The sequence below is a fragment of the Protopterus annectens genome, chromosome 16.part0, assembly GCF_019279795.1.
Source record: "Protopterus annectens isolate FY-2018-M chromosome 16.part0, PAN1.0, whole genome shotgun sequence".
Taxonomy (NCBI): domain Eukaryota; kingdom Metazoa; phylum Chordata; order Ceratodontiformes; family Protopteridae; genus Protopterus; species Protopterus annectens.
Genome location: NC_056750.1, coordinates 801,239,746 through 801,264,943, shown reverse-complemented (window position 1 = coordinate 801,264,943; position 25,198 = coordinate 801,239,746). Strand labels below are relative to the sequence as shown.

General features: G+C 37.6%; 1 protein-coding gene across 1 annotated transcript in view; it reads left to right on the top strand.

The window, feature by feature from the left end:
• The window catches only part of STPG3 (sperm-tail PG-rich repeat containing 3), a 209,551-nt gene that overhangs the window by 141,141 nt on the left and 43,212 nt on the right, over nucleotides 1–25,198 (top strand). The window contains exons 6-7 of the mRNA XM_044057920.1: nucleotides 7,866–7,948; nucleotides 24,524–24,638. Of these exons, the coding sequence (XP_043913855.1) occupies nucleotides 7,866–7,948; nucleotides 24,524–24,638 (198 nt within the window). The remainder of the gene's footprint in view (nucleotides 1–7,865; nucleotides 7,949–24,523; nucleotides 24,639–25,198) is intronic.

Below are 25,198 nucleotides of genomic sequence, written 5' to 3'. Positions count from 1 at the left end.
TATGACCATGTGGGAGGAGGTCCACTTAATTACTAATGAGTTGTTCTCTATGTTTGCCACTTTCTATCATCGGTTTGTGAACGATTTGTTTCTTATTTGGATAGGAAGTAAGGGCCAGATTAATAGGGCCACAAAATATTTAAAGTTTACCATGTCCTTTTCTCCTATTTCAATAGCCTATCTTGATGTTTTTGTACAAAAGTTGGATAATGGGATGGTCAATACTGGTGTCCATAGGAAACCATGCTACAGAAATGCTTTACTTCATAGATGTAGCATGCACCCTCATTTTGTCTTTAAGAATGTGGTAAAAGGACAAGGTATGAGGGTGTCTAGATTGAATGCCACTGATGATAGATTTCACTCTGAGTTAGTTAACTTGAAAGACAGGCTTTCAACCAGAGGATACCACCCTGGGGAAGTTGACACCATTTTGAATGAGATACCAGATCAGTGTAAAAGTAGGGCCTATCCATATTTTTCTAATGGAGGTGGGACTGTAGATGTCAGTAAGGCTAATGAGCTTGTTAACAAGGTAAGGGTACCCTTGTACTATACCACTGACATTCATTCTATCATGGACATAGTCAGGAAGCACTGGGAAATCCTCACTACAGATATAGTTATTAGAGAAACTATAGGAGACACAACTACATTTTTATTTAAAAATAAAATTAATTTGAAAAGAATTTTGTGTAGACCGAAAGACACTCTCATGCCAATGGTTAATAAGGATTTTTGCACTAGGCCATGTGGTATGTGTAATTATTGTAGTGTCATTGATGATAGTGGTTCCTTTACTCATCCAGATACAGGTTGTAAGTACGTGTTTAAGGTGTCTGCTAACTGCCTTACCCAGCATGTGGTTTACCTCACTTATTGTGTAGTGTGTGCATCCTATTATGTGGGTAAAACTGACAGGATGTTCAAAGACAGGATTAGGGAACATCTCTACAATATAAGGATAAGTTCTAGCAACAATGCACTATCTAAGCATGTTATGCAAGAAGGGGTCAGTCATACCTTTCGTTTTGTTTGGTCATTGGCCATACCTTTCCTAGTATAAGAGAAGGTGACATTAGGAACTGCACTGAGAGTAAAGAAGGGAGATGGATCATTCGACTTAGGGCAGATAAGGGGAAAGGCTTAAGTGAAAAAGCCTCCCTCCTTACACCTGTATTGAAATCTAGGCATTTAAAAGTGTTCTGGCTTTTTAATGTTTTATGTATATATATATATATATATATATATATATGCATATATATGCATATATATATATATATATATATATACATTTTATATTTTTTATTTTCTGTTATAAATTGTTGTATTTTATGATTTGTATATTTGCTTTTATGGTGAAATTTAGTTATAAGTTTGTGTTTTGTATTGTACTCAATACGTGCTTATGGTATAACACAATGCTTTTCATCATGTGATTTTCTGTCATGTCATTTTTATCATGTGATTTTCATCATGCAGTTTGATTGGCCAGGTTGTTGTATTTAAACTTGGTTATGGGGTATGCAATATTCTGGTCTGATGAAGCTAACTGCGAAAGTGCTTACCTGTTCCTGTGCACTGGATTCATTTTAAAAAACATGCTTGAAGTTTATTTTTATAGTCCTTCTATGTGTTTGCTTCATTGTATATACTGTTGGATTACTTTATTTATGCTCCTTCTTATTCAACGAGGCATTTATCCTTTGGAGTTTGGGTTTTGTATTGGTAAAGTTGCTTCTGTTAAAAATGTACCAGCAGTGGGTCCTGACTGTATTCTAATGGAATTAAATGTGTATGTTTTAACAGAGGATACTGGAATGGAAGAGGTTAATCTCAGTCTCAGTTAATGCTGAAAAACAGTGTTAATTAAATTAGGCCATAAAGATTGCATCCTACAGTTCTGGTTGCAGCCAGAGACAAAATATCTGGGAAACCAAGTATTAGGAAGCCTGCTTTATTGTCCCTAGTAGGGAGCTATTTGCTACTCTAGAAGTGTAGAGGTCTGTAATGGTTTCATGACTTCCAGGAGCTGCAGCAGATCTGAGCAAAGCTCTATCTATGTGTATAGTACCAGATAGGTGCTAAAATCCTGGCAGCTTCTACTGTTGGTGATAGTGTGGGAAACAGAGTCAGATGACCAGATGTGATGTCATTCTGTAAGCTATCCCAACAATAATATTTAGATATTATATTGAGATGTCTGTCAGTCAGACTGAGCACTGTCTTTCTAGAACCTGACATGGAAGGATCCCTCACCTACTTCATCTTGCCTTGCTCTAGTAAGTAGACCAGGGAATAGTATTCTTTAGATCAGAGAGGAAAATATAGTGAGATTAGTTCTTCTGTGTGAACCTGTCCAGTGTTATTCCTGTGGCTGAAACTCTGGTGTTTACTGTAAATACATATTTCATATTTTCATGTTATTTTATTTATTATTATTAAATATATTAAAACTTCTCATTGTAGCTGGTCCTTTTAGAAAATTAAGCCATGAGAGTATTTTCATATAATTATTTGGTGATAACTCTGGCCACTCCTGAAACCCTGGCTGTTTGGTCAACATTACCATTTGTATTAATATTAATTTCAGTTAGAGTATTTGGATACCCTTTTAAGAGCCTTATAGTAACTGACTGATGACAGCAAATCTACCTTATAGTCTGGACAAAGTTGGTAGAGCAGGTAATCTGTGCCAGCCTTTCCCAGGTGTGTGTGTGAAAATTAAATCTCAAATAGTGTGAATGTCAGCTACTTGGGGCAGGGACATGAAGCACTGGTTTCGCATAGAGAGTGGTGGAGGACTTGGCTTGGACACTCGGCTGAGGACTTAACTCTGCAGCTCTGAAAATGGGGAGCCTTACAGGGGACCTGGAGAAAAAAACAGAGAGAGAAACCCAGACCCTGGGCTAAGTGGGCTCCCTGTGTGTTCTTAAGGGAAATTGTGCTTGATGCAGAGAAGTCTATATCTGGAAATACTGAGTATATCCATTTCTATTCCAAGTGAACATCTCGCTCCAGTGCCAGTAGTGAGGATTCAGATTCTTTGATTACTGGCCCAGAGTGGGGATGTCATAGAAGTACAGACATTTTAAATCACAAATTATCATGTTGCACTACAAAACATCAAATACAGATATTTTAAATCACAAAGTATCATGTAACACTAGAAATCATAAGAGTGAAAAAAATTTAATGAGAATAATACATTGAACATATGTTTCATAGTAAAGCACACTGAAAAACAAGAACATGAGTCCGAGAATATATGTGAGGAAAACTCAATATTCATATTTGTTAGAGTAGTATGTGATAAATGAGACCTGAGACAATTATAATAATACATTTTAAAGAGATATAAGAGATTATATGATTAGAGGCAGGGAGAGGAAATTGAAAGATGTGTTAGTATGAGAGATGGTGTTCATTCATATTATGGTTCTAGAAGGAAGAAGGACAGAGAGAAGGAGATTATAAGTCGAGTGTAGCTTAGGTGAGTAGGGAGGAAAGAGAAAGAGCTAGAGGAAAGGTCTGCAGAGGTGAAGTGGACATGAGAAATTAGTGGTCAAAACAAAAGAAAGGAGTGGAATAGGAAACTGTAGAGAGTGTGAAGTGTGATTTAGGTTGAAGGGGGTGAGAGAAGTATTGTGAGTATGTTCAGCCAGGATTGGCACAGGAGCAGGTCCAAAATTTTTTAAGGTATTCTTTTAGGGAGCATTTAAAGATGGGTAGGTTAGAAATAGTTTTGGTGAGCGCTTTCGTAATGGTGACCTGTCTGATGAAGCAATGGTCACCATTGCGAAAGCGCTCACTTTCTTGTATTAAATCAGAGGATTTTACTTTGTTGTGGTCCTGCCTTTTATTCCAGTTACCTTTCCCATTGGGCTGTTTGTGTTTGAGGAATTTAGTAGGAGAATGAAACTTCATTGCAAATAAACAGTATTAAAACCATAAAATAAATCTGGCAGTAGCACATTAATAGGTAGCACAGGGTAAATACTACCATCTAGTGTCTAAATTTCCAACTAATATAAGTCAAAAACTAGAAGCAAGGATTACGAAGTATCATGTTCCCATAGATTCATTGATTCGTGGATTCATAGACTGTTACTAAGCTAACAACCTGGGGGGTGCCTTTCTAAGCCGAGCCAAGTTTTCCTGCAAGAATAATGATGTCCTGCACCGAAATAGGACATTGAGGGACAGGCATTTATAAGCTACCTCTGTTCATAAGGGACATGGGTGCCAGGCCCGATATAAATTTCCTGTTCCCCATCCACTGGTCTAAGTTGTGCTTAAACTGAGTAATAGAAGAACTGAACTTCACATGGATGGGAAGCCTGTTCCATAGGAGGGGCATTCTGTGGGGCACATATCTGTCTCTCCAGCATTTTCTGTTTAAGTCACAGAAAAAAATCAGGTCCCTAGACCTTGTATTTCTGGAACTTTTTGACTTACTTTCTCTAATATTCTTTATCAAAGTGTTATAACTGTAGTAAACTCATAAGTGTAATACATTTACAAATATACAAATGGATAAAACATAATCAAAAGTCGGTTATAATGTTTCATTTAATCCAGGGGTTAAATTATGCTTTGTATTTATGATCCATATACATTCATTATAATCAAGTGTTTCATGAAGAACATGACAATCTAGCTTTCAATTAAATATTATGTCAATACCAATAAAAGTGACCCTTGCATTGTAATGCTGAAAGGTTTTGTCTACAAAGGGCATATTGAGAACTTCTTATATCTGACATCACAGAGATGCCCTGGAATCCTTATTTTAAAATGCTAGATATTTTGATAGATATAAAATGCACCACAAATGCAGTTTACAAGACAATCAAGTCAGTCTCACAAACATAAATATTTGAAAACACTGTTGCTTGAAGATGTTTGTGATAAAATATTACAGGCAACTGCTTTTACAACTAAAACTATTCAGAAAAGTTACCAGATTCATTACCTAATTTCTTATGACACTGACTGTATTATCTATCTTGTAAATTACGTGTATGATACATTTTATATTGGCCAAACAACACATTATCTAAACAAAACAACCAAACACATACACACACACGCACACGCACATATATTTAATATAGATTTGTAAGCACTTTTGTTCCTTCACCAGAACTTCAGGCAAATCACAAAATGCAATTCCAACTAATTAAATACAATTAAAGTCACATGATACTTTTATATATATATATATATATATATATATATATATATATATATATATATGGGTCTACTGCATTTGGTTGAATTACATTTGGTCGAAAATGATTTCAGGCAGCTCATTTGGATTGAAAGCTCATTTGGTCAAAATACATTTGGTCAAAAATGGAATATAGCCACTGCCCCACTGCAGTGCGACTCTGAAGTGAGAATATAAAGTTGGGGGGTGGGGGGCAGAGCCCCCACATTGGGGGTGTGGGGGCATAGCCCCCCACATTTTGCAAGTAGTGTTTACTGACGTCATATGTTTCAATGTATTTTTAATGGATACACATGTATATAATAGTGCATAAACTGCAATTATGTAGGGGGGCTGTGCCCCCCACCCCCCTTACTTTATGTTCTCACTCCAGGGTCGCACTACAGTGGGGCAGGGGCTATATTCCATTTTCGACCAACTGGAATTTGACCAAATGGGTTTTCAATAAAATGCATTTTCGGTGAAGTGAACTGCCTGAAATAATTTTCGACCAACCCTCCCTTCTTAAAAATACTTAAAAAGTGTCCTTGTTATTTAAGGCAGGAAAATGGCAAGCTTCCAGTTTCAGCTGTCATACATATTCTTTCCAGTCTAAATCGTTTTCCACTTGTTTAGGTAATATTTTCCTTTTTATGGTTTGTGAATTCACTGTGAGTTCACTGACTGTGTTTTGTTTTGCAAGCAACACATTATTTTAGAATGGGGATTTCAGATCAGCTCAGTGACATGAGGTTCAAAAACATATCAAATGCCCTTTGTGGACATACTAGTCAGTATGGGAATATAATAGTGTTTAATACAAAGCTACATCATCATATGTTTCTTGGAAACCCTGATGACAGAGAACATGCGTGGATCATAAATACAGGGTCATGGTTTGTCCCTGTATTAAATAAAGCATTTTAACCACACTTTGATTAGATTGTATACATGCTGTATATTTATAAATTTATCGTAATTAAGAATGCTAATTATGCATAAGAGCATGTAGGACAGAAAAAATCTGACCCATTCCAGTGGCTGCTTGGCTACCAACAAGGTGACCCTGTCATGGTTGACCCTCTCCCTTTTGATGGGAGATGGATGCTTTCATAGTCCTGGAGAAGGCTTATGGTCAGCAGGCTGTAGGAAAAAGATACAAAAATAATGACTTGTTTCAAATTGTGCCCACTAGTGTAGTGACTGGGCAGCAGCAGAAAGCGACAGTATCATTACCTTGTACATAATGATTAGAGACATGACACTACTGAAGCACATTATACCAAATCATAGTAGCAGTCGATTCCATGCCTATTTGGACTGCATTTGTCTGATACAGCCATCTGATTTTTATGTCTTCGCAGATGCAACTAAGGAATTATATATCCTTAGGGAAAACAGTTAAACCTGTTTAAGTCAAACCTAATACTGTTTTATTTACTTGTACAATTTATACATGTTTTATTTATTTATATATTTATTTATACATTTTTACTGGAGCAGAGCACTGATCTGATTGGACTAATGAAACAAAAGGAATCGCCAAAAAAGTTTTAATGAAAACGCAAAACTTAGGACAATTACCTTTCTCACTGCTGATGGGACTAATTTCAGTTTCAGCCCTGTATTTCACTGTTCACTATTTATATTTCTTTATTAAGCATTGTTTGCATGAACACCTTTTCTTTCATTTTCTTGTGATAATTTCATGGCCGAAAAGGGGGCACAGAGGCCCAATCCACCTACCTGCAAAATAAATAAATAAATAAATAAATAAGAAGTTCAATGGCCTTGCATTACCAGTGGGACCCATTCTGATTTATTTTTAGTTACATAAGTAAACAAACCTGCTGCAATATGACCTCTCACCTTTCTGAAGCACACTGTGTCACAGTGTCTATGCAGCCCGCATTACTTCATTTGCCTTTTGGTTTATTATGAACTGTGTTGAGTAATAAAATGTCTAGGACATCAAATCTGGTTCTGGAAGTGTCATTATAAATTATAGCTGTATGTAGTTGAGTCTTCTTCTTTCGGCTTTTCCCGGTTAGGGGTCGCCACAGCGGATCACCTGTCCACTCATGATTGGCAGTGGAGTTTTACAGTGTCGAGTTGCCAGCCCGGCACCCAACCTTCCACAGAAGGCACACACACGCACGCGCCCACACCTAGGGCCAATTTAGAGTGTCCAATCCACCTACATCATGTCTTTGGGAGGAAACCGGAGCACCTGGAGGAAACCCACGCAACCACAGGGAGGACATGCAGACTCCGCACAGAAGGCACCCCAGCCGAGAATCGAACCGGAGAACCTCTTGCTGTGAGGCTACAACGCTAACCGCTGCACCACCGTGGCCACCTAGCTGTATGTAGCTGAGTAATGTTTATAAATAATATGATCTGTAACAACACATCTATATGACCTGTTCTCAGTTTTAATCAACTTCTGCTAAGTTATGGTTTGAACAGTATGGGTTACCAAAGCTTAGGTAATATACTTGGCTTTCTCAAGAATTGTCCTATAGTCAATTCAGTCAAGATACATCTGGCATCTATGGTAAACATCTCTACAATTTATAGAGGTGTGTAGATTTATAAAACTACCTTCACTAAAATGGCATTTGCTTGAGTATTTTGATGTTTTGTTTTAAAGATGGTGGTGGTCGAACTTCCTGGCAGAAGCTATGGTTTCAAAGTTTAGATCCCTACACCAAGAAAACAACATTTGAAAGTCAGGTAGGTACAACATTATACCAAAATAGATGGTTTACAATCAGTATATTTTAGCAGCTTTCATTTCTTTGGCTTTACACAATTAGATCATCACTATTTTGATTTCATCTTTTTCTGTTTTGCATGTCTGATTTTGATTTTTCCATCCTACATTACCAGTTTCACTACTCCAGGTATTTCTTTACCACCTTCAGTATTCTGACACCAGTTTATGGTCTGTTGCTTTTTTCATCAATCCTTGCTATAGTTTCAAAAGATAGCAAATCTTTAGCTGTTTGTTCTTTACTAAATTCCAGTGTCCATATCATCATTGTTTATTTATAATTTTTTTGTTGGCTGGGTGGATATGGTTAGTCACAATCCCCATTTTTAGCAAAAAACAAAATAATCATTATGAAATCCTTAAAAAGTAAATAAGATATTATAAAATATAATACCAGTTGTAGCCAGGACCGCTAAGTATTTAGGAAAACATAATGCATATTATGGACTGAAGCAGAAATCATTAAACTTCTTGGGAAATAACCTGAGAAATGGTGGATAATAACTCTTCTCATATGTCACTGCCCTAGTTCAACACTTTACAGAGTACGTATATAGCAGTTTCGTTGATGTGAGACAGTGGGTAAATAGGTGACATGGTGGTCCAGTAGTTAGTGGTTTAACTTAGTAGCTCTGCGGTCAGGAGTTCTAGTCTGGCCTCTTAGAATTGCCCTCAGATGCTATGATTTTATTTATTGCTGTCAAACTTCCACTTGCCCCATCTAGACTTACTGATTTTCTTCAAAGGAAGAACTGTTTAAGGGTCCATACCTTATTAAGTAACTGAGCAGAGCCTATACAGATATTCCTTATCTCTATAATGGGTCTATTATTGGAAGTCCCTCTATTTTAAAAAATAAGTTGTTCCTCTTTTTGACCCTCTGCTATGATTTTAAAAGGCAGTTGCAATAATTTTTAATTAGAAATTGGCAAGTATGCATCTTGTTACTCCTCATGTGGAGTTTGTATGTTTCCCTGTGTGTATGTCAGTTGCTCCAAGTGGCCCTCCCTCCCAAAGATGTGTTAGTTGACTGACTAAAATCATCCATGTATGTAGCTTTTCCCCTTTTTGTATGGCCCTGAGTATGACTGAAAAAGATTTGCATGGTTCATTCCACTTACCTTATTATTAATGATTAAATAAATAATAAATAACAATGCTATCATGCCGAAAATGGTAAGTAATGAACACACACACTACCTACATAGTACACACGAAGTACTAACTTGCAATATTTAGAAATTTTGTGGCAAATGTGTTTTGAGAAGTCTTTGCCTGGAAGGTGATGGCTTTCACTTGTCTTGCTGTTTCAAGATTTCTTTTATTCTTACTCTTCTACGGCCTTCTTACCTCTGACTTGATATACAAGTTGCCATGGTTAATTCTAATAAGGATTTTTTTTTATTTTATTTTTATGTTCCATTCCTGATTAGGGTGACCAGCAATATCTTGGCTACGACATTCTCTCTCTCAGTGTTTGACCCAAAGCCCCATGAAATATTGTGTGTTTGCATTATAGCTTTCCATGTTGGTTAACTTCTGTATTGCTGACACTTGCAGTATATTCAAAGTCAAATGCTATACCTAACTGGCACATTATGTTTCGAGCTGTGTAGGCTTTTGCAGTAAGAAGCCTGCTAAAGCTGATTCTGCCCTGACACTCATTCTCTGCGGTGTCTGCTTCAGTCATTCTAGAAGTGTGTAAGGTACTGAGATGTTAACATATATATTACTGCACTGCTGTCTTGTCATGCAGTTTGTATTACTTACTAAAGATTCTGAATCATTTAAATGTTTTCAACTTCTCTCTCAGACTATAACACCTGCTGTCCAGATGATAAAGTCTGCAGGATTAAACAGAATTTAAATAATTCCAGCATTTGTATCAGCTATAAATTGGACACAACAGAAGAAAAGTAAGAGCTGTGGGTATCCTGATTTTATTCAATATTAAAATCCATTCCTGAGAAGAATACTGTGAAATAATGGAACAGCTGTTAACAATAATGTGAGGAATACAGAAGGAAAATTAGTTATATGTTTCTGTGTTTGTGGAGTCGAAGTTTACAGTTCAATAAAAAAAGCTTCCTGGCTTCTAAGAATAAATACAACTGTGAACCTTGTTAAAGTCACTTTATTCCTAAACATAGTGCAATAGTTCAGAATTACAAGTCTTAGTCCCAAACAAGAAAGTTCATCAAATCAGTGGCAAAATTTGTGGCTGAGTTGAAAAAGTTACTAAAATATTTTAATTAGACACTGACTTCCACAACATGCATATTGATCAATGTGTCCCAGTACAAAAAAGAAAGGAACATTGGAAAGCAACAAGTGAAACTCAGTTATTTGGTTAAACTTCAATTTCTGGTTAGTCACTATACTGCCTGGATATCAGGAACTAAGAAATCTGGCAAATTTAAGAAAAAATCAATTAAGAAAGGCCAGGGAAAAAAAACTCTGTTGGGGACGAACCTTGCAGCTGTTCAACAGAAAAAAATACAGATCGGGTTTCAGCCTCGGTACAGGACATGCCTTTCAGTAATTTAGAGGAAAAAATAAAATTAATTCAGAGGTGTTTAAAATAAGACAGACTGGAAAAATACATACAATCAAATGACAAAAGGCTGAAGAAAACAAAAGTAGATTTAAGTGGTAATTCAGATGAGATGATAAAAGTGCAGAAATCAGAGGTTGAAATAAAAAAAAAGACTGAATCTAAGGTTTCTCAAGACGACATGTTTCAAAAAATAGTAGAGCTAGAAGACAGAGATCACAGAAAAAAATTGAGATTTTCTGAGCTACTACAGAAAGTGGAAGGAACTGACTGCATTAATTTTATAAACGCACAAATAAACAACTGGACTTGTTCCCACAGTAAGATTTGTTAATTGAAATGGCACATCGAGTGTATGCTCCAAACCTGGCAATGAAAAGGCGGCCAAGACCTATATATTAGTAAAGATGCCATCATACTAACAGAAAGAGTTCATCCTTACAAACCTGTGATGGAAAAGAAATGTATTAAACAACGAAGACTGCTGAGTGTTTGTGAAAAATGATTATTCACTGTACACCAGGTAGAAGAGAAGCAAAGTATCCTAGTAATCAGAGAAGTGGGGAGGAAGGTGTAAGATTTAAGCTGCTGTATCCAGCTGTTGTTAGAATATTTTTCCTGAAGGGACAAAGACATTTTTTGATGCAGAGCAGGCTAAAGAGGAAAATAAAAAAAAGTTATTCTAACAAAGACTGATCCAATAAGGAGAAGGTGAGTCTGCTTCCCATTCTTCTGAGAACAAAGCCCATAGATAGACTTTGCCAGTGAAATTCTTTCCAGTGTTCCAAACGAAAATGTTTGAAAGACAGAAAAATATAAAAATAGTTGACTAGAAGAATCAGGAGTACCCTGGACTTGAAACTGGGTCCGGTGATTGCATGTCCACAAAACAAACAGCACCAGAATTACCCATTCTAAAGACTTAAACCTTGCCTGTGATATAAATAGGACCTGCTGGATAGAAAGGTATGTATCCCAAAGACTACCCTGTCTATGGAACAGGCTCCCCATTCATGTGAAGCAGAGTTCCTCCCTAACCCAATTCAAGTGCAACTTAGACAATTGGATGGGAAACCGGAAATTCATCCCTGGTTTGGCACCTATGTCTCTGATGCAAACAGGTAACCAGTAAATGGTTCATCTCCCAGGCCCATGCTTACACTTATCAAGGGTATCAGAACTTGTCAGAGATTTGGGATGCATGGCTAGGGTTAAAAAGGCCCTTGTGGTCATTAGGGCTGCCACCTTTTTAAATGCCCAAACTGGGACATTTTTTGTAGAAATGTCCGATTTTACACGGCAAAACATATCCAAGGCCAGTACAAAGGACAGAACTTCAATTTTTTTGCCTAAATAAAAGCTTATTCTTGTAGCATTTTAGTTGTTTATTCTGTTTCTTATAATATTTATGTCTTTCAGATACAAAATAACTGTTTTATGCAACTATTAAAGAAAATATAGGAAACATATTTTTGTCCTAAAATCTCAGGACCTTTGCCATTTTTTCAATTTTTTTGCAGGACACAACTGCCAAAAGAGGGACTGTCCCTTGCAATGTGGGACAGGTGGTAACCCTAGTGGTCATTAGCCTAGTAAACACATATGAACCTATAAACTTATGAGATGAAGATGAACAGGAAGAAGACCAGCAACATGGGAGACTATAACGCATCAAAACATGGGAGACTATAACGCATCAAAACATGGGAGACTATAACGCATCAAAACATGGGAGACTATAACGCATCAATCACATTTACGAAATATGGCTTTGCAAGAAAGTGTGGCTGAGTAAAAACTGGAATTTTGTTGACTTTGTTAAACTTGTAGGTGAACTGTAAAACATATACCCCACTTTATGTCATTAATGATTTGAAGGTCTCTAAAAAGAAAAAAAGAAGTAACTGTAAATAAAACATTTTTGCTCTTATTAGTATTTGCATAAAACATTAGTTGTTATATTGTAAAGCTGTTTTGAATGGGTTTATATTACTTCATTGAGTTTTTGGAAATTTGAAATTCATATGGTCAAGGCCATATCACTGAGTTTCTGAAAACTCAAAATAAAAAAAAATCTGTTTCTGCAGAGAGGCAAGCCTACTTGCACCTCCCACACCCCCTGAAAATTATATGCTCCAACTCTAAGATTGCACTACAGTGGACAAAAGGGTAAATTCCCTGATTCCCACTGTACTGCAATCTACATAGAGGGAATTTACTCCCTTTTCCCACTGCACTGCAATCTACATAGAGGGAATTTACTCCCTTTTCCCACTGCACTGCAATCTACATAGAGGGAATTTACTCCCTTTTCCCACTGCACTGCAATCTACATAGAGGGAATTTACTCCCTTTTCCCACTGTACTGCGATATACATAGAGGGAATTTACTCCCTTTTCCCACTCTACTGCGATTAACATAGAGGGAATTTACTCCCTTTTCCCACTGTAGTGCGATCTACATAGAGGGAATTTACTCCCTTTTCCCATTGTATTACGATCTACATGGAGGGAATGTACTCCCTTTTCCCACTGTAGTGCGATCTACATAGAGGGAATTTACTCCCTTTTCCCACTGCACTGCAATCTACATAGAGGGAATTTACTCCCTTTTCCCACTGTAGTGCGATCTACATAGAGGGAATTTACTCCCTTTTCCCACTGCACTGCAATCTACATAGAGGGAATTTACTCCCTTTTCCCACTATACTGCAATCTACATAGAGGGAATTTACTCCTTTTTCACACTGTAGTGCGATCTACATAGAGGGAATGTACTCCCTTTTCCCACTGTAGTACGATCTACATGGAGGGAATGTACTCCCTTTTCCCACTGTAGTGCGATCTACATAGAGGGAATTTACTCTTTTTTCCCACTGTAGTGCGATCTACATAGAGGGAATTTACTCCCTTTTCCCACTGTAGCGCAATCTTGGAGTTGGAATATACAATTTGCAGAGGGAGCAGCATCCCACATGGGAGTGCAGGGGGGGGGGCATAGATTTGTTTATTTTTTTATTTCAGGCTTTTGGAAACTCAGTCATATGGTCTTAACCATGTGAGGTTTGTGTTTCTGAAAACTTGATGATATAATATAAACCTGTTTTGAATAGTGTCAGTCAGTTTTTTTTTAAATGTTGGGGGGAGTCTTTTCAGTGAATGTTGTAGATGTTACAGATAATAAAGTAATCAAGTACTTTTTCCTACTTGTAAGAAATATAGGCTTTACACTATAACAAGATAAGAAAGGCTGGACAGAAGCAAGTTTAAGTTGATAATGTAATCGTGGGCTGCTGAGATGGGAGTGGGGTGTAAATTTATACTGATTATATTGTGTGTAGAATTAAGATAATAAATTCCCTTTGTTTTTACAAGGATGGTGTGTAGTTTAATGCCCTTGGCTTAAGCAATAAAAAGTTTTCTTTTAAAGCAAATGAGCTTAAAATTAAACAAAACAGTAATCAGTGTGAGTGAGAACAGAGGCTGTAGCATGCACTTTAGTATGGGTAACCTTAATTTCAGTGTAGGTAATGCCTGTGAATTCAGCCATCGGTTTAGGATAATTGTTCCTATCTGGAGGGTTAAACTTCATTTGTTGAAAATGTTCACAGTTTTGTGTGTTTGTTCTAAGTTAATAGAGGTTTGAATGTTCTGAAAATGTATTAGGTGTTTTTTATTTGAAGGTTTTCATTAAAGCAAATAGTCTTGAAAAATGTGACATAGGTTCAGCTAAACAGCCTTGTAAGCATTAGTGTGTGAATTAAAAAAAAAAAATGGAAATACCCATTCAAAAAAATGCCAACTATAATAGGTAGGTTTTAACGGTATAGATAAAAATAAAAGACTATTGAATTATATACTACGAATAGTAGTGCTGCATGAGACACATTTAGAAAGAAATGTGCATGTGAATTCAACAAAGAAAGGATTTCAGGATGGCTATTCAGCAGAATATCAGGGACAAAGGAAAGAGACAACATTAATACTGATTGCTACAAAACCTCCAATAAGGGTTGGGAGGTTGGCATAATGGTTAAGGTGTTCACCTTACAAACACAAGGTGCAGGGTTTGATTCTCACATGGGGTAACTGGCTAGGCTTAAAATGGCCCACAAGGGCAGTTAGTCTAGTAATAACCTATGAAACATTGTTTCACCTATGAAACATAATGACTGGGGGGTACAAACAAGGCTCAAATGATAAACCTACCGCCCTAGAAAACAAAAATGGAGAAAAACTAAGGGTAATGCTGCTCAATGCCAGAAGTCTAAACCTCAAGATGCACGCCCTCGAAGCCCTCCTCAGTATGGAGAACATCGATGTCTGTGCTGTGACTGAAACCTGGTTCAAGGCTCCTGAGAGCACCCCAGCACTATCAGGTTATACCTCATATCATGCATTCCGGCCCCAAAATCCGGACCGAACCACAAAAGGAGGGGGAGTATCCATATTCATAAAGGATACCTACACCTCCAGGTTAGTGGCATCGCACGAAGCATCGGAGACCATCCAGGTGCAATTAACCATAGGTAAAACTGCCCTACAGTTTGTAACATGCTACAGACCACCTTCTCAAACTCAGGAAACCCACACAGCCTTCCTGAAGACACTGGAGAGTATGAATGTCTCTTCAAACACCATCATATTGGGTGACTTCAACTACCCAAACATAGACTGGGAACATTACTCAAGCCCCAACACCCTAGCCCAAAGGTTCCTTGAGTTCATAAACTCAAATGCTATGGAACAACTAGTCACCATTCCCACAAGAGGAGAAAATATACTAGACCTGATCATCACAAACATGGGGACAAAATGCTCCACACCGGAAGTATATCCCTCATTGGTGAGATCAGACCATAAATTAATCTCACTGGAGATCCACATCCCGCCCCCACCCCAGCAAAAGACCACAGTGAAGAACTTCTCAAAAGCAAACTTCACACTTCTTAAGACTGGAGTGGTATCCTTCAAGGCCCCCGAGCCAGTGGAAACCACAACCCAAGCTGCTGAAACCCTTACAAATGCCTTCTACGAGCACCTCCAGGAATGTATGGATCAAGCAATCCCTAATAAAATCAAGACCCTTTCCACCAAAGGCAGGCGCCCGGTCTGGTGGACTCCAGCTATAAACAAACTCTACAACAAGAGGAGAAAGCTACTACATGACAGAGCAAAATCCCTAAAAGGGAAGGTATCTCTGATCAATACTAGCAAAAAACTACGATCACTCATAAAATCATCCAAGGCCAACTTTAAGAGAAAAATCGCTAATGACACAAAAGACAATCATAAAGCCTTCTTTAGCTATGTTAGAAACCTGGGTGGAAACTCCCAGATATGCTCAGAATTAGTCCAAAATGATAAAAAAATCACTGAACCCACAGACATTGCCAACATACTGGCAGACAGGTTCAGTGCAAATTTCTCCCCTCCCTCCCCCAAAAGGAGAAATGTCTATCCCACCAGAGTCTAGCCTCCCAAACATCTCAGATGCCCAGGTGAGAGCTGCTCTCTCTAAAGCAAAAAACACAGCATCAATGGGACCGGACGGTGTCCCCAGCTGTGTGCTACACAAACTCAATGAGGAACTAAACCCACACATAAGGCTGCTGTTTAATCTTAGCCTTACTACAGGATACGTACCCAAAAGAATGGCGTACGGCAACTGTGGTCCCACTCCACAAAGGCGGTGCTTCTACGGACCCTGGAAATTACCGCCCCATAAGCTTGACGAGCCTTGTCTGCAAAGCTATGGAGAGGATCATAATGGAACTCATAAATAAAGACATTGGGGACCTACAGACACTGGATCCTACCCAATTTGGCTTTGTCAAGGGCAGATCCTGCCTCTTGAACTTGGTCGACTTTTTCGAAACAGTCACTAAGGCCATTGATGAGGGTAAGGCAGTTCACACAGCCTACCTTGACCTAGCAAAAGTGTTCAACACAATACCCCACTCGGGCATCATAGAAAACCTCACCAGCTTAGATGTAAACCCATATGTCACAAGATGGGTTGCAAACTGTCTCAAGGACAGAACACACAGGGTTAGAGTTGCTGGTGCCATGTCAGACTCTAAGCCGGTCACGAGCGGTGTCCCACAGGGCTCAGTCCTGGGCCCCCTCTTGTTCGGCATTTATTTTTCTGAAGTGCAGGCAAACATAGGGGGATTGTGGCTGACAAAATTTGCAGATGACTGCAAACTGGGCACCATAATTGACACTCCATCAGACACAGACATCCTCCAGAAAGGTCTCAAAGAAATGGATAACTGGTGCCAGAGCCATGGCCTTAAGCTAAATGCCAAAAATGTATAGTCATACCCTTTGGGAAAAACAAGGTAACCCCTAATTACCACATAGGTGGTAATCCATTAAACACGGAAGAAGTTATCAGGGACCTGGGGACCCAAGTTGACAGTAACCTCTCTTTTGACACTCACATTGCCAAAGTGGTTAGGAAGACCTTCTACATTGCCCACCTGATCATGAAGGGATTCACATCCAGATCAGGAGAGGTCATTGTACCCCTGTACTCTTCACTTATCAGACCAATGATTGAGTACAACGCCCCATTCGGAATGTACCTTACCCGACACCTGCAGCAGTTGGAAAGACCCCAAAAGTTCCTCACCAAAAGGATAAAGGGGCTCAAACGTATGTCATACGATGCCCGACTAAAGAAACTCCAGCTCTATTCAGTCGCATACCGTCTGCTCAGAGGTGATCTGTGCCTGACATACAAGGCCATGTCCAACCCGGAATTAATGGACATGCTCCACCTCAAAAAATCCAAATCCACCAGAGCCAATAGAGCAAGAGACTTAAACCTCAACACGGATATAAATAGGACGTGCTGGAGGGACAGATTCATCACCCAGAGACTCCCTACACTATGGAACAGAATCCCAGTCCATGTGAGGCAGAGCCCCTCACTGACTCTATTCAAGAGAAATCTTGACGAGTGGATGGGAGATTGTAGGTTTACCCCGGGAATCATCTCTGTATCACTGCTGGACAGAGGCACAGCAAACTAATGGGTATAGTATTCTCATCCTAAGGGGTGGTGAAAGCCACACACACTCTGGCTAGGCTTATAAATGCCCTAGGGCAGATAGCCTAGTATGAACCTATGAACCTATGAACCTATAATGATAGATTTAGGATGGTGAGGGGCTATTAGGAATGGAAGAGGATTATACTGTATATATTTATTTGCCACCAAAAACTGCTAGTATGGAGCTTAAGACATTTTTTGGGAGAAATAATCAGCTTTCAGCAGGGAATATTACTTACAGGTGGGGACTGGAACATGATTTGCAATAGTGAGCATACATCACATGAACATAGAAAGGGAAATATAACAAGAAAGGGCAGATTTCTAAAGAAAGTTATCAAAATATTTGATATGGATGGAGTGTATTTAGTAACAGGAACTCGGATAGAATTTATGGACTAGGCTGGATACAAATTATATTTCACAGGGGCATGTGCATTTAATTGAAAGCTTCAGCACACATCCAATAACACTTTCAGATCATGCCCCAATAAAAACCAAGATAAAGATGCAGGGTAATGAAGTAAAAATGAGACACTAGCACCTTCCTACCTACCTGTTAGAAAGAGGCAAATTTAAGGAATTAGTAGTGGAAATTATTTGAGAATTATTAAGCAAGATAGAAATTTCTTTAGAAGGGATAACTGGTAAGTAGGATAAAATGAAAATTAGTTTAAAAACAGGGTGCAAATAAAAGTAAAAGATGTATGGTTGGTTAAGAAGTAATAGGAATTATTTAGAAGGGTTAACAAAGGTTAAAGTATTGCAAAATAAGAGGAATCTCACAGAACAAGAGAAAGATAAAATGCAAAATGCTAAAGAGAAAATAAGGGAGTATCTGAATAATATGCATGAGTTTAGAAATATTGCTGGTAAGCAACTATTTTTTGATAATGACTTCAGAGCACAAAAACTTTTAGCATAATGACTTAGGCAATAGTAAGCAGAAAGTATTGTGACCAGACTTAAGAAGCCCATGATAAGAGAAATTAGAGATCCTATAGATTTATTAGAAAGCAGACAAGTGTCGAAACCAAGAAAGAGCACAAATTTAAATATTTATAAAAGACTTAAACCAAGACTATAAGAAGCGGAGGCTAAAGAAATAATCGTTAAGATGGAAAATGAGATGAAAATGGTGAAGCGCCAACATCTTAGAAGAAAGCTGTGGTGATTGCATTACACAAAGAGGGTAAAGACCACTCACACCCACCTGCTTATGGGACCATTTCAATTTTACACCATGATTATAAAATATTTATGTCTATACTAACTGACAGAATGTCAAAGAGGTTGCCACGATTGATAGACATGGATCAATGTGGCTTAGAGAAGAAGTAAACATTTGAAAACATTAATAGAATAATGATGATCCAGAGAGGAACATAATGTAAGAAAATATCACTGTTTTGCTGGGTCTTGATGCAGAGAACATAATCAACAGCGTAAGCTGAGATCTTATGAGCAGGGCAATAAAACCAATTGCATTTTTGATACAGTAATATTGTTAATTAGGAAGATATATGAAGGATCAGAGGTAGGTATTAAAGTGGGAGGTTTTCTCTCCGATAATTTGTGTTTCAACAGAGGAACCAGGCAGGGATGCCCTCTTTTCACTTTTTTATTTGCTTTATATTTAGAGCTGCTGGCAAGGAAAATAAGGGATTCAGAAATTCAAGGATATAATTGGTATTTGCAGATGATATTTTTGGACTTGAAAGATCCAGAAAAGGACATTTCAGTGTTGAGGAATATATTGAGACAATTTCAGTTTTATTTGCAAGATATAAAATAAATGAAGATTAACCAAACGCTATACCAGTAAACTAGGATCTTGCACATGAATTAGCTCAGCAAAACCCATATTTATGGAGACATGATAAGATCAGGTATTTGAGAACTTTGATTAAAAGGATTTTATTATGGTAGCTAGTTCGGCTTATTTTTTTTTCCCTGAAAGTACTAGTGTCACTCTAGCATTCTGACTGCACGTGCCTAGACTTCTGTTTGGAAGCAGCAACATTAAGCCTTAATTTTGCTTTTAAATTTGCTCAGTCATCATAAAATGTTATGGTTTGAATTTGTCAGAATTTATTGATGGAAACTTTATGTTGTATTGCTGTCTACATTATCACATTTGTCCTTCATGTTTACCCCATAGCATTACTTGGTGGCAATTGTAGTGTGTTATGATAAAAGAGTAGAGGTGCTAAGAATCAACTAGAGGGTCCAATGGAAAGCTAAAGGGGGAATGAGTGATGTACTTGGGAGTAAAAGAAAGTTCTAAAGAAGTAAAAAATTAATCTAACTGAAGGGAAGTGTAAAGAAGCCACTTACAATAAAGGAATAGGCGTACAGAAAATGGAAAAACAAAAGAAAGAAGCAAGCATGGCAATATATGAAGAAGCTAGGGAAAAAAGAGATCTAGAGAGATCTGAATGGTCATGATGGGAAGAGACCTAGCTAAAAGAATAAAAATAAAGTGTTTCTTGATGTATGTGGAAAAAAGAACAGGTGAAACAAAATAAATCAGCTATTAAAAATGCAACCAGTATAAGGAAGACGGGGCCCGTACACACATGTTACATGCACCTACTCACACACAGACACTTATATATATATATATATATATATATATATATACATACACACACACACATGCGTACACACACACACACATATATATATATATATATATATATATATATATATATATATAAATGAGTGTATGACATTTTATCTTTTTGCCTTATCATCTAATCACAAATTACTGAAAAAATTAATTGAAAACACATTCAAAACACATTTCATCTAAAACACATTTCATTGAATCACATTTCATAGAAAATTTTATTTAAAACAAATACTTCTTCAAATGTTTTTTTGAGGGGGCAAACCATCCTGTACTCCCCATATGAGGGGCATTGCCTCTCATACCCTCCTTCTTTATTCAATAAACTAACTCCATGGTCAGAGAGAAAAGAGAAAACATCACACTCAGTATATTCATGCTGGTGCCCAATATACAATTTTCTAGAAATGGGAGTACACCGTATGAGTTACTAGGGAATAATAATGGATACTGGCAAAATAGTACTACTGACAGCAATTTGCTGAGTACTTCCTATGATCTTAAACTACACCCACAGTGATTATCTATAACTTTATACAGTTTTCTATGAATTGATATTCAACTAAATTATTTTTGATAGAATGCATTTTTTCAGTGATTTGTGATTTTGTGATTAGATGAAAAGGCAATTAGATTAAATGAATTGTATCCATACACACAAGCACATACATGCACACACACATTATATATATATATATATATATATATATATATATATATATATATATATATATATATGTGTGTGTGTGTGTGTGTGAAAGTGGCAGCTGCCTTAGGTGCAAGTTGTTAGGGGGTTACTTGACACTCTAGGAAAGGTGCTGGTTGGTCCCTGTAGTCACAGATCAGTGGCACATGATTGGCTGGATGCTGGAGCAGTGCAGTACAAAATTTCAGCTACTTAGATTGTTTGCTTCTGGTGTGTGTTTTTGTTAGGAACTATAGAACTAATACAACTATAGCAAGGAGAAAATATATCCCCTTGCTACAGAGCCAATTGGGGTACTGCCCAGTGCACCAATTAACTTGGATATGTGTGTGTGTGTGTGTGTGTGTGTGTGTGTGTGTGTGTGTGTGTGTGTGCGCGTGTGTGTGCGTGTGCGCGTGTGTATGGGTGTATGTGTGTGTGCGTGCGTGCGTGTATGGGTGTGTGTGTGTGTGTGTGTGTGTGTGTGTGTGTGTGTGTGTGTGTGTGCGTGCGCGCTTGCGTGCGTGCGTGCGTGCGTGCGTGTGTGTGTGTGTATTGAGAGAGAGGGGGAAAGATAAGTATCTGTTTGCAAAAAGGAAAAACAAGATAGAATGCTAAGTTGGACAGATGAATAATAGTCCATGAGATGGTGCAGAAAGAGCAATTGATCCTAAGAGAAGACCAAATTCAGATGCTGGAAGGGTTACTTTCATGGATCTGGTTACCAGTTGGCAGATCCTGTTGAAGAACCAATCAACAAGCCTTTCAAATGAGAGGATAATGCCTGAGGACTGAGCTGTTCCATTCTTCAATGGTAGAGAAAAAGAAGGTTTCTGAATTTTAGAGGAACATTTTTTGTCACAATGGTGAGGAAAATCCTAGGGAATTTATTGAGAGGAAAGGCTGGTTAATTTTTCAAAAGAAATCAACCAGCAAGAGTTCATGGCCTAATGGATGTTATGCAGTTTTATGATAGGGGTAAGTGGAGAGGCAGATAAGGAAAATCCATTCTCAGATGAAAAAAACATATGTTAGTAGTTGTCTGCATTGATCACTTCTGGGTCCTGTACACTTCAGTGTGTTTAAATCCGTCACACGTTTGGGGGCAGAGAACAAGAGTGACCTCTTCTTTGACAGTATCAAGACAGACACAGCACTGGAAGATATAAAAACCCATTTAATTATGGACGTATAGAAGCTAGCATCATAGACTGAAAGGTTATAGCTGAGATACACTGGTGAGAAAGCAAACAAGAATAAACCAATATCACGCAAGGTGGAACAAGTGCGCGGCTCCAAACATAGATAATCCAAATCCACAAAACGAGCCAGCACAAAGGAAAGGCAAGCCAAAATATTTTATTGTGGCATAATAAAACAAAAAAGTAACAACTGCAAACCGGTTTCGGCTATAAGTCAAGCCTTCATCAGTGCAAACAAAAAGTTTCAATGGTACATCCTGGTACTCCTTATATACTTGAGAACTTAAAGGTGTATGCACCTAAATACCATATTTTAAGTGCATATTCACCAAATAATGGTGTTGAGAAAATATATAAAAATGCTTTTGTAAAAATAATTTTGTATATAAAAAAGAAAAAAGAAAGAAGAAATAAGGACCATCTTGTTTTTATAATTTAGAGCATAAAGCATAAATTCAATGACAAAAAACTAGTGGGGTCCAATAATTCACAAGACATAAAATAGAAAATCAGCAGCTAGCAATAATGAACTAACTGTTTTCATTTAATCCAGGTTTGAATAAAGCACCTAACCTGGTGATCCATGAGGATTCCATATTATTTAATCTATCATGCCAGCCTGCTTTAGATATTCTTTGCATCTGGATTTTGTCAATGATGATAAATTTAAATTATGCTGTTTTATGAGTCATGGTATGTTTATATAAAGCATTAGTGATTTTCTGAGTTCTGATCGCACTAAGGTGTTCACTTATTCTATGTCTCAGTGGTCTGGAGGATGCCCCGATCACAACTTTTACAATACAAACATTCACAAGGGGTCTCCAATACCTCTACAACTCAACCTATTAGATTTGTGACTACATTTGGCAGTAATTCATCATCCTTTAGAGATATTATAAATAACCATTGGGGAATTTTGCATGCACATGAACATTTGAATGACATACTACCAGAAAGATGTGCCTTTTCTTACCGAAGGGGTCGAACCATAAACTCCTACTTCACACACTATAAGAGATTCAATCCGCCTACACCTAGACAGACCACTTTATTTGGTGACCCTTTGATAGGCTGTTTTCCCTGTGGTCACTGTAGTGCATGCAGATATATGTCTAAGACAAAGGAATTCACTAGCTCCAACACATCTCGGTTATTTCAAATAAGAATTTTTGGGAATTGCAGTACCAGTTGGGTGGTATATTTAGCCACCTGTACATGTTTTTCTTTTTATGTTGGTCAAACCTCCAGACCACTGAGACATAGAATGGTCCTTATTTCTTCTTTTTGTTTGCACTGGTGAAGGCTTGACTTACAGCCGAAACCGGTTTGCAGTTGTTACTTTTTTGTTTTATTATGCCACAATAAAATATTTTGGCTTGCCTTTCCTTTGTGCTGGCTCGTTTTGTGGATTTGGATATACATTGGTGAGAAACACAAGATCCTGCAGTTAATAAATAATAAACCAGATATGGTATATGGGCTTGCAGGGGTCCAAAGTAAAATATCTGAGCATAGAAAGGGTTTAGGCTAATAATCACTGACAGAAAATCAGAAGCCAATTAAAAAAAAAATAAAAAAATAAAACATGGCCAAAGCCAACAAGATGCTGGGCTGCATCTCTAGAGCTCTAGACTTTATTAATAAGGAGGCAATTCTCCATCCACACTGATCACTATTAAGGCCAAAGCTGGAATACTGTGCCCATTTCTGAATACCGTATATATAAAATATGAAAAAAAATGCATAAAATATAGAGATGCATTCCACAGATAAAGAGGGTAAATGAGAGATATAATTTGGGTACACAAATATATCTAAGGGACTGCATTTGAAAAGAACAGATTGATGGTAAAAGGGAGTATGATCTCCAGACAGAGGAAACAAACTTCAACTTAGACAAGATGAAACGTCACTTTAGAGAAAGCATGGTGGAGGAGTCAAATAGGCTTCCAGATTTGATGATAAAGAGCAAATAAATGGAGCCATACATGAAGGTATGGAATAGAGGAATTAAATGTTAGAGCAGAGGAAGAGAGATAGTAACTGAATGCTAGCTGCAAAAGTTAGGCAAACTAGTAACCAGTCATCTCCTTTCTCTGTCATATTTATGCATTTATGATGTTGCTTACTATTTTGGCAAGTGGCTCTGTTACTATTTATTACCTACTTCTGAAAGATGTATTCACGTTATTAATGTTTTGCCTTTTCCCTCTGGCCTAGACTTTAATTGTAAAAAGTCTTCTGTGATCTACCTCACCTGTGCAGTACACAAATAAATCAAAAAATAAAGTAAAACTAAATAAACAGACTAGAAACAGCTAAATTAGTGTGGTCTGAAACTAATTTGCTTTCCTTTATTTTCATTTTAATATTTCACTTTCTGTTTGTCTTCCTTCTAGTGGCCCTCTCCATTTCAGTATGAGCAGCATTCTACCCTGGGTAGCCATCAGCCGTATCGATTTAACGGTCCCAGCTACAGTATTGGAAAGAGAAAAACACTCATTCATAATACAGGTTGGTGCCATTCTGTAATATTTTCTTCTTGTAAAAACAGCCAGAAAAAAAGAGGCCTTTGGCAGGCTGCTCACATAAGTTGAGAGATGTGCAAAAAAAGAAGCTTATAATTCTTTTATCTTTTGGTGAGTACACGGGATTTTGCCACTGCAAAACTGTAATCATGATATAGGTCAGAGTGCATGCCTCCCAATGACTGTTGTGATACTGGTTACTAGTAAAACAACCCTCGGGGAAGAAATATACTAAAGCTAGAATGGCTCAGTGAGTAACAGTGAAATATGGTGGGCCTAAATATGTATCCTTCTGAATTCCCATCTCAGAATATACCACAACTGGGTTGAAATTAAAAAAGAAAAAAAAAACACTGATAACAGAAAGGGGTTTAATAACAGTGGCACTTAAACCATCCTGAGCAGATCTAGAACCTAGACTATTGGGTCTCTAGGTCTGTCTACTAAACAATCTGTTTGAGAAACTTCTTATTCAGCCTTTTGTTTGTTGTTTTCAGTTTCTGGCCACACAGGTTACATCTAGAGTTGCGTAGAAGACAGTAGGTT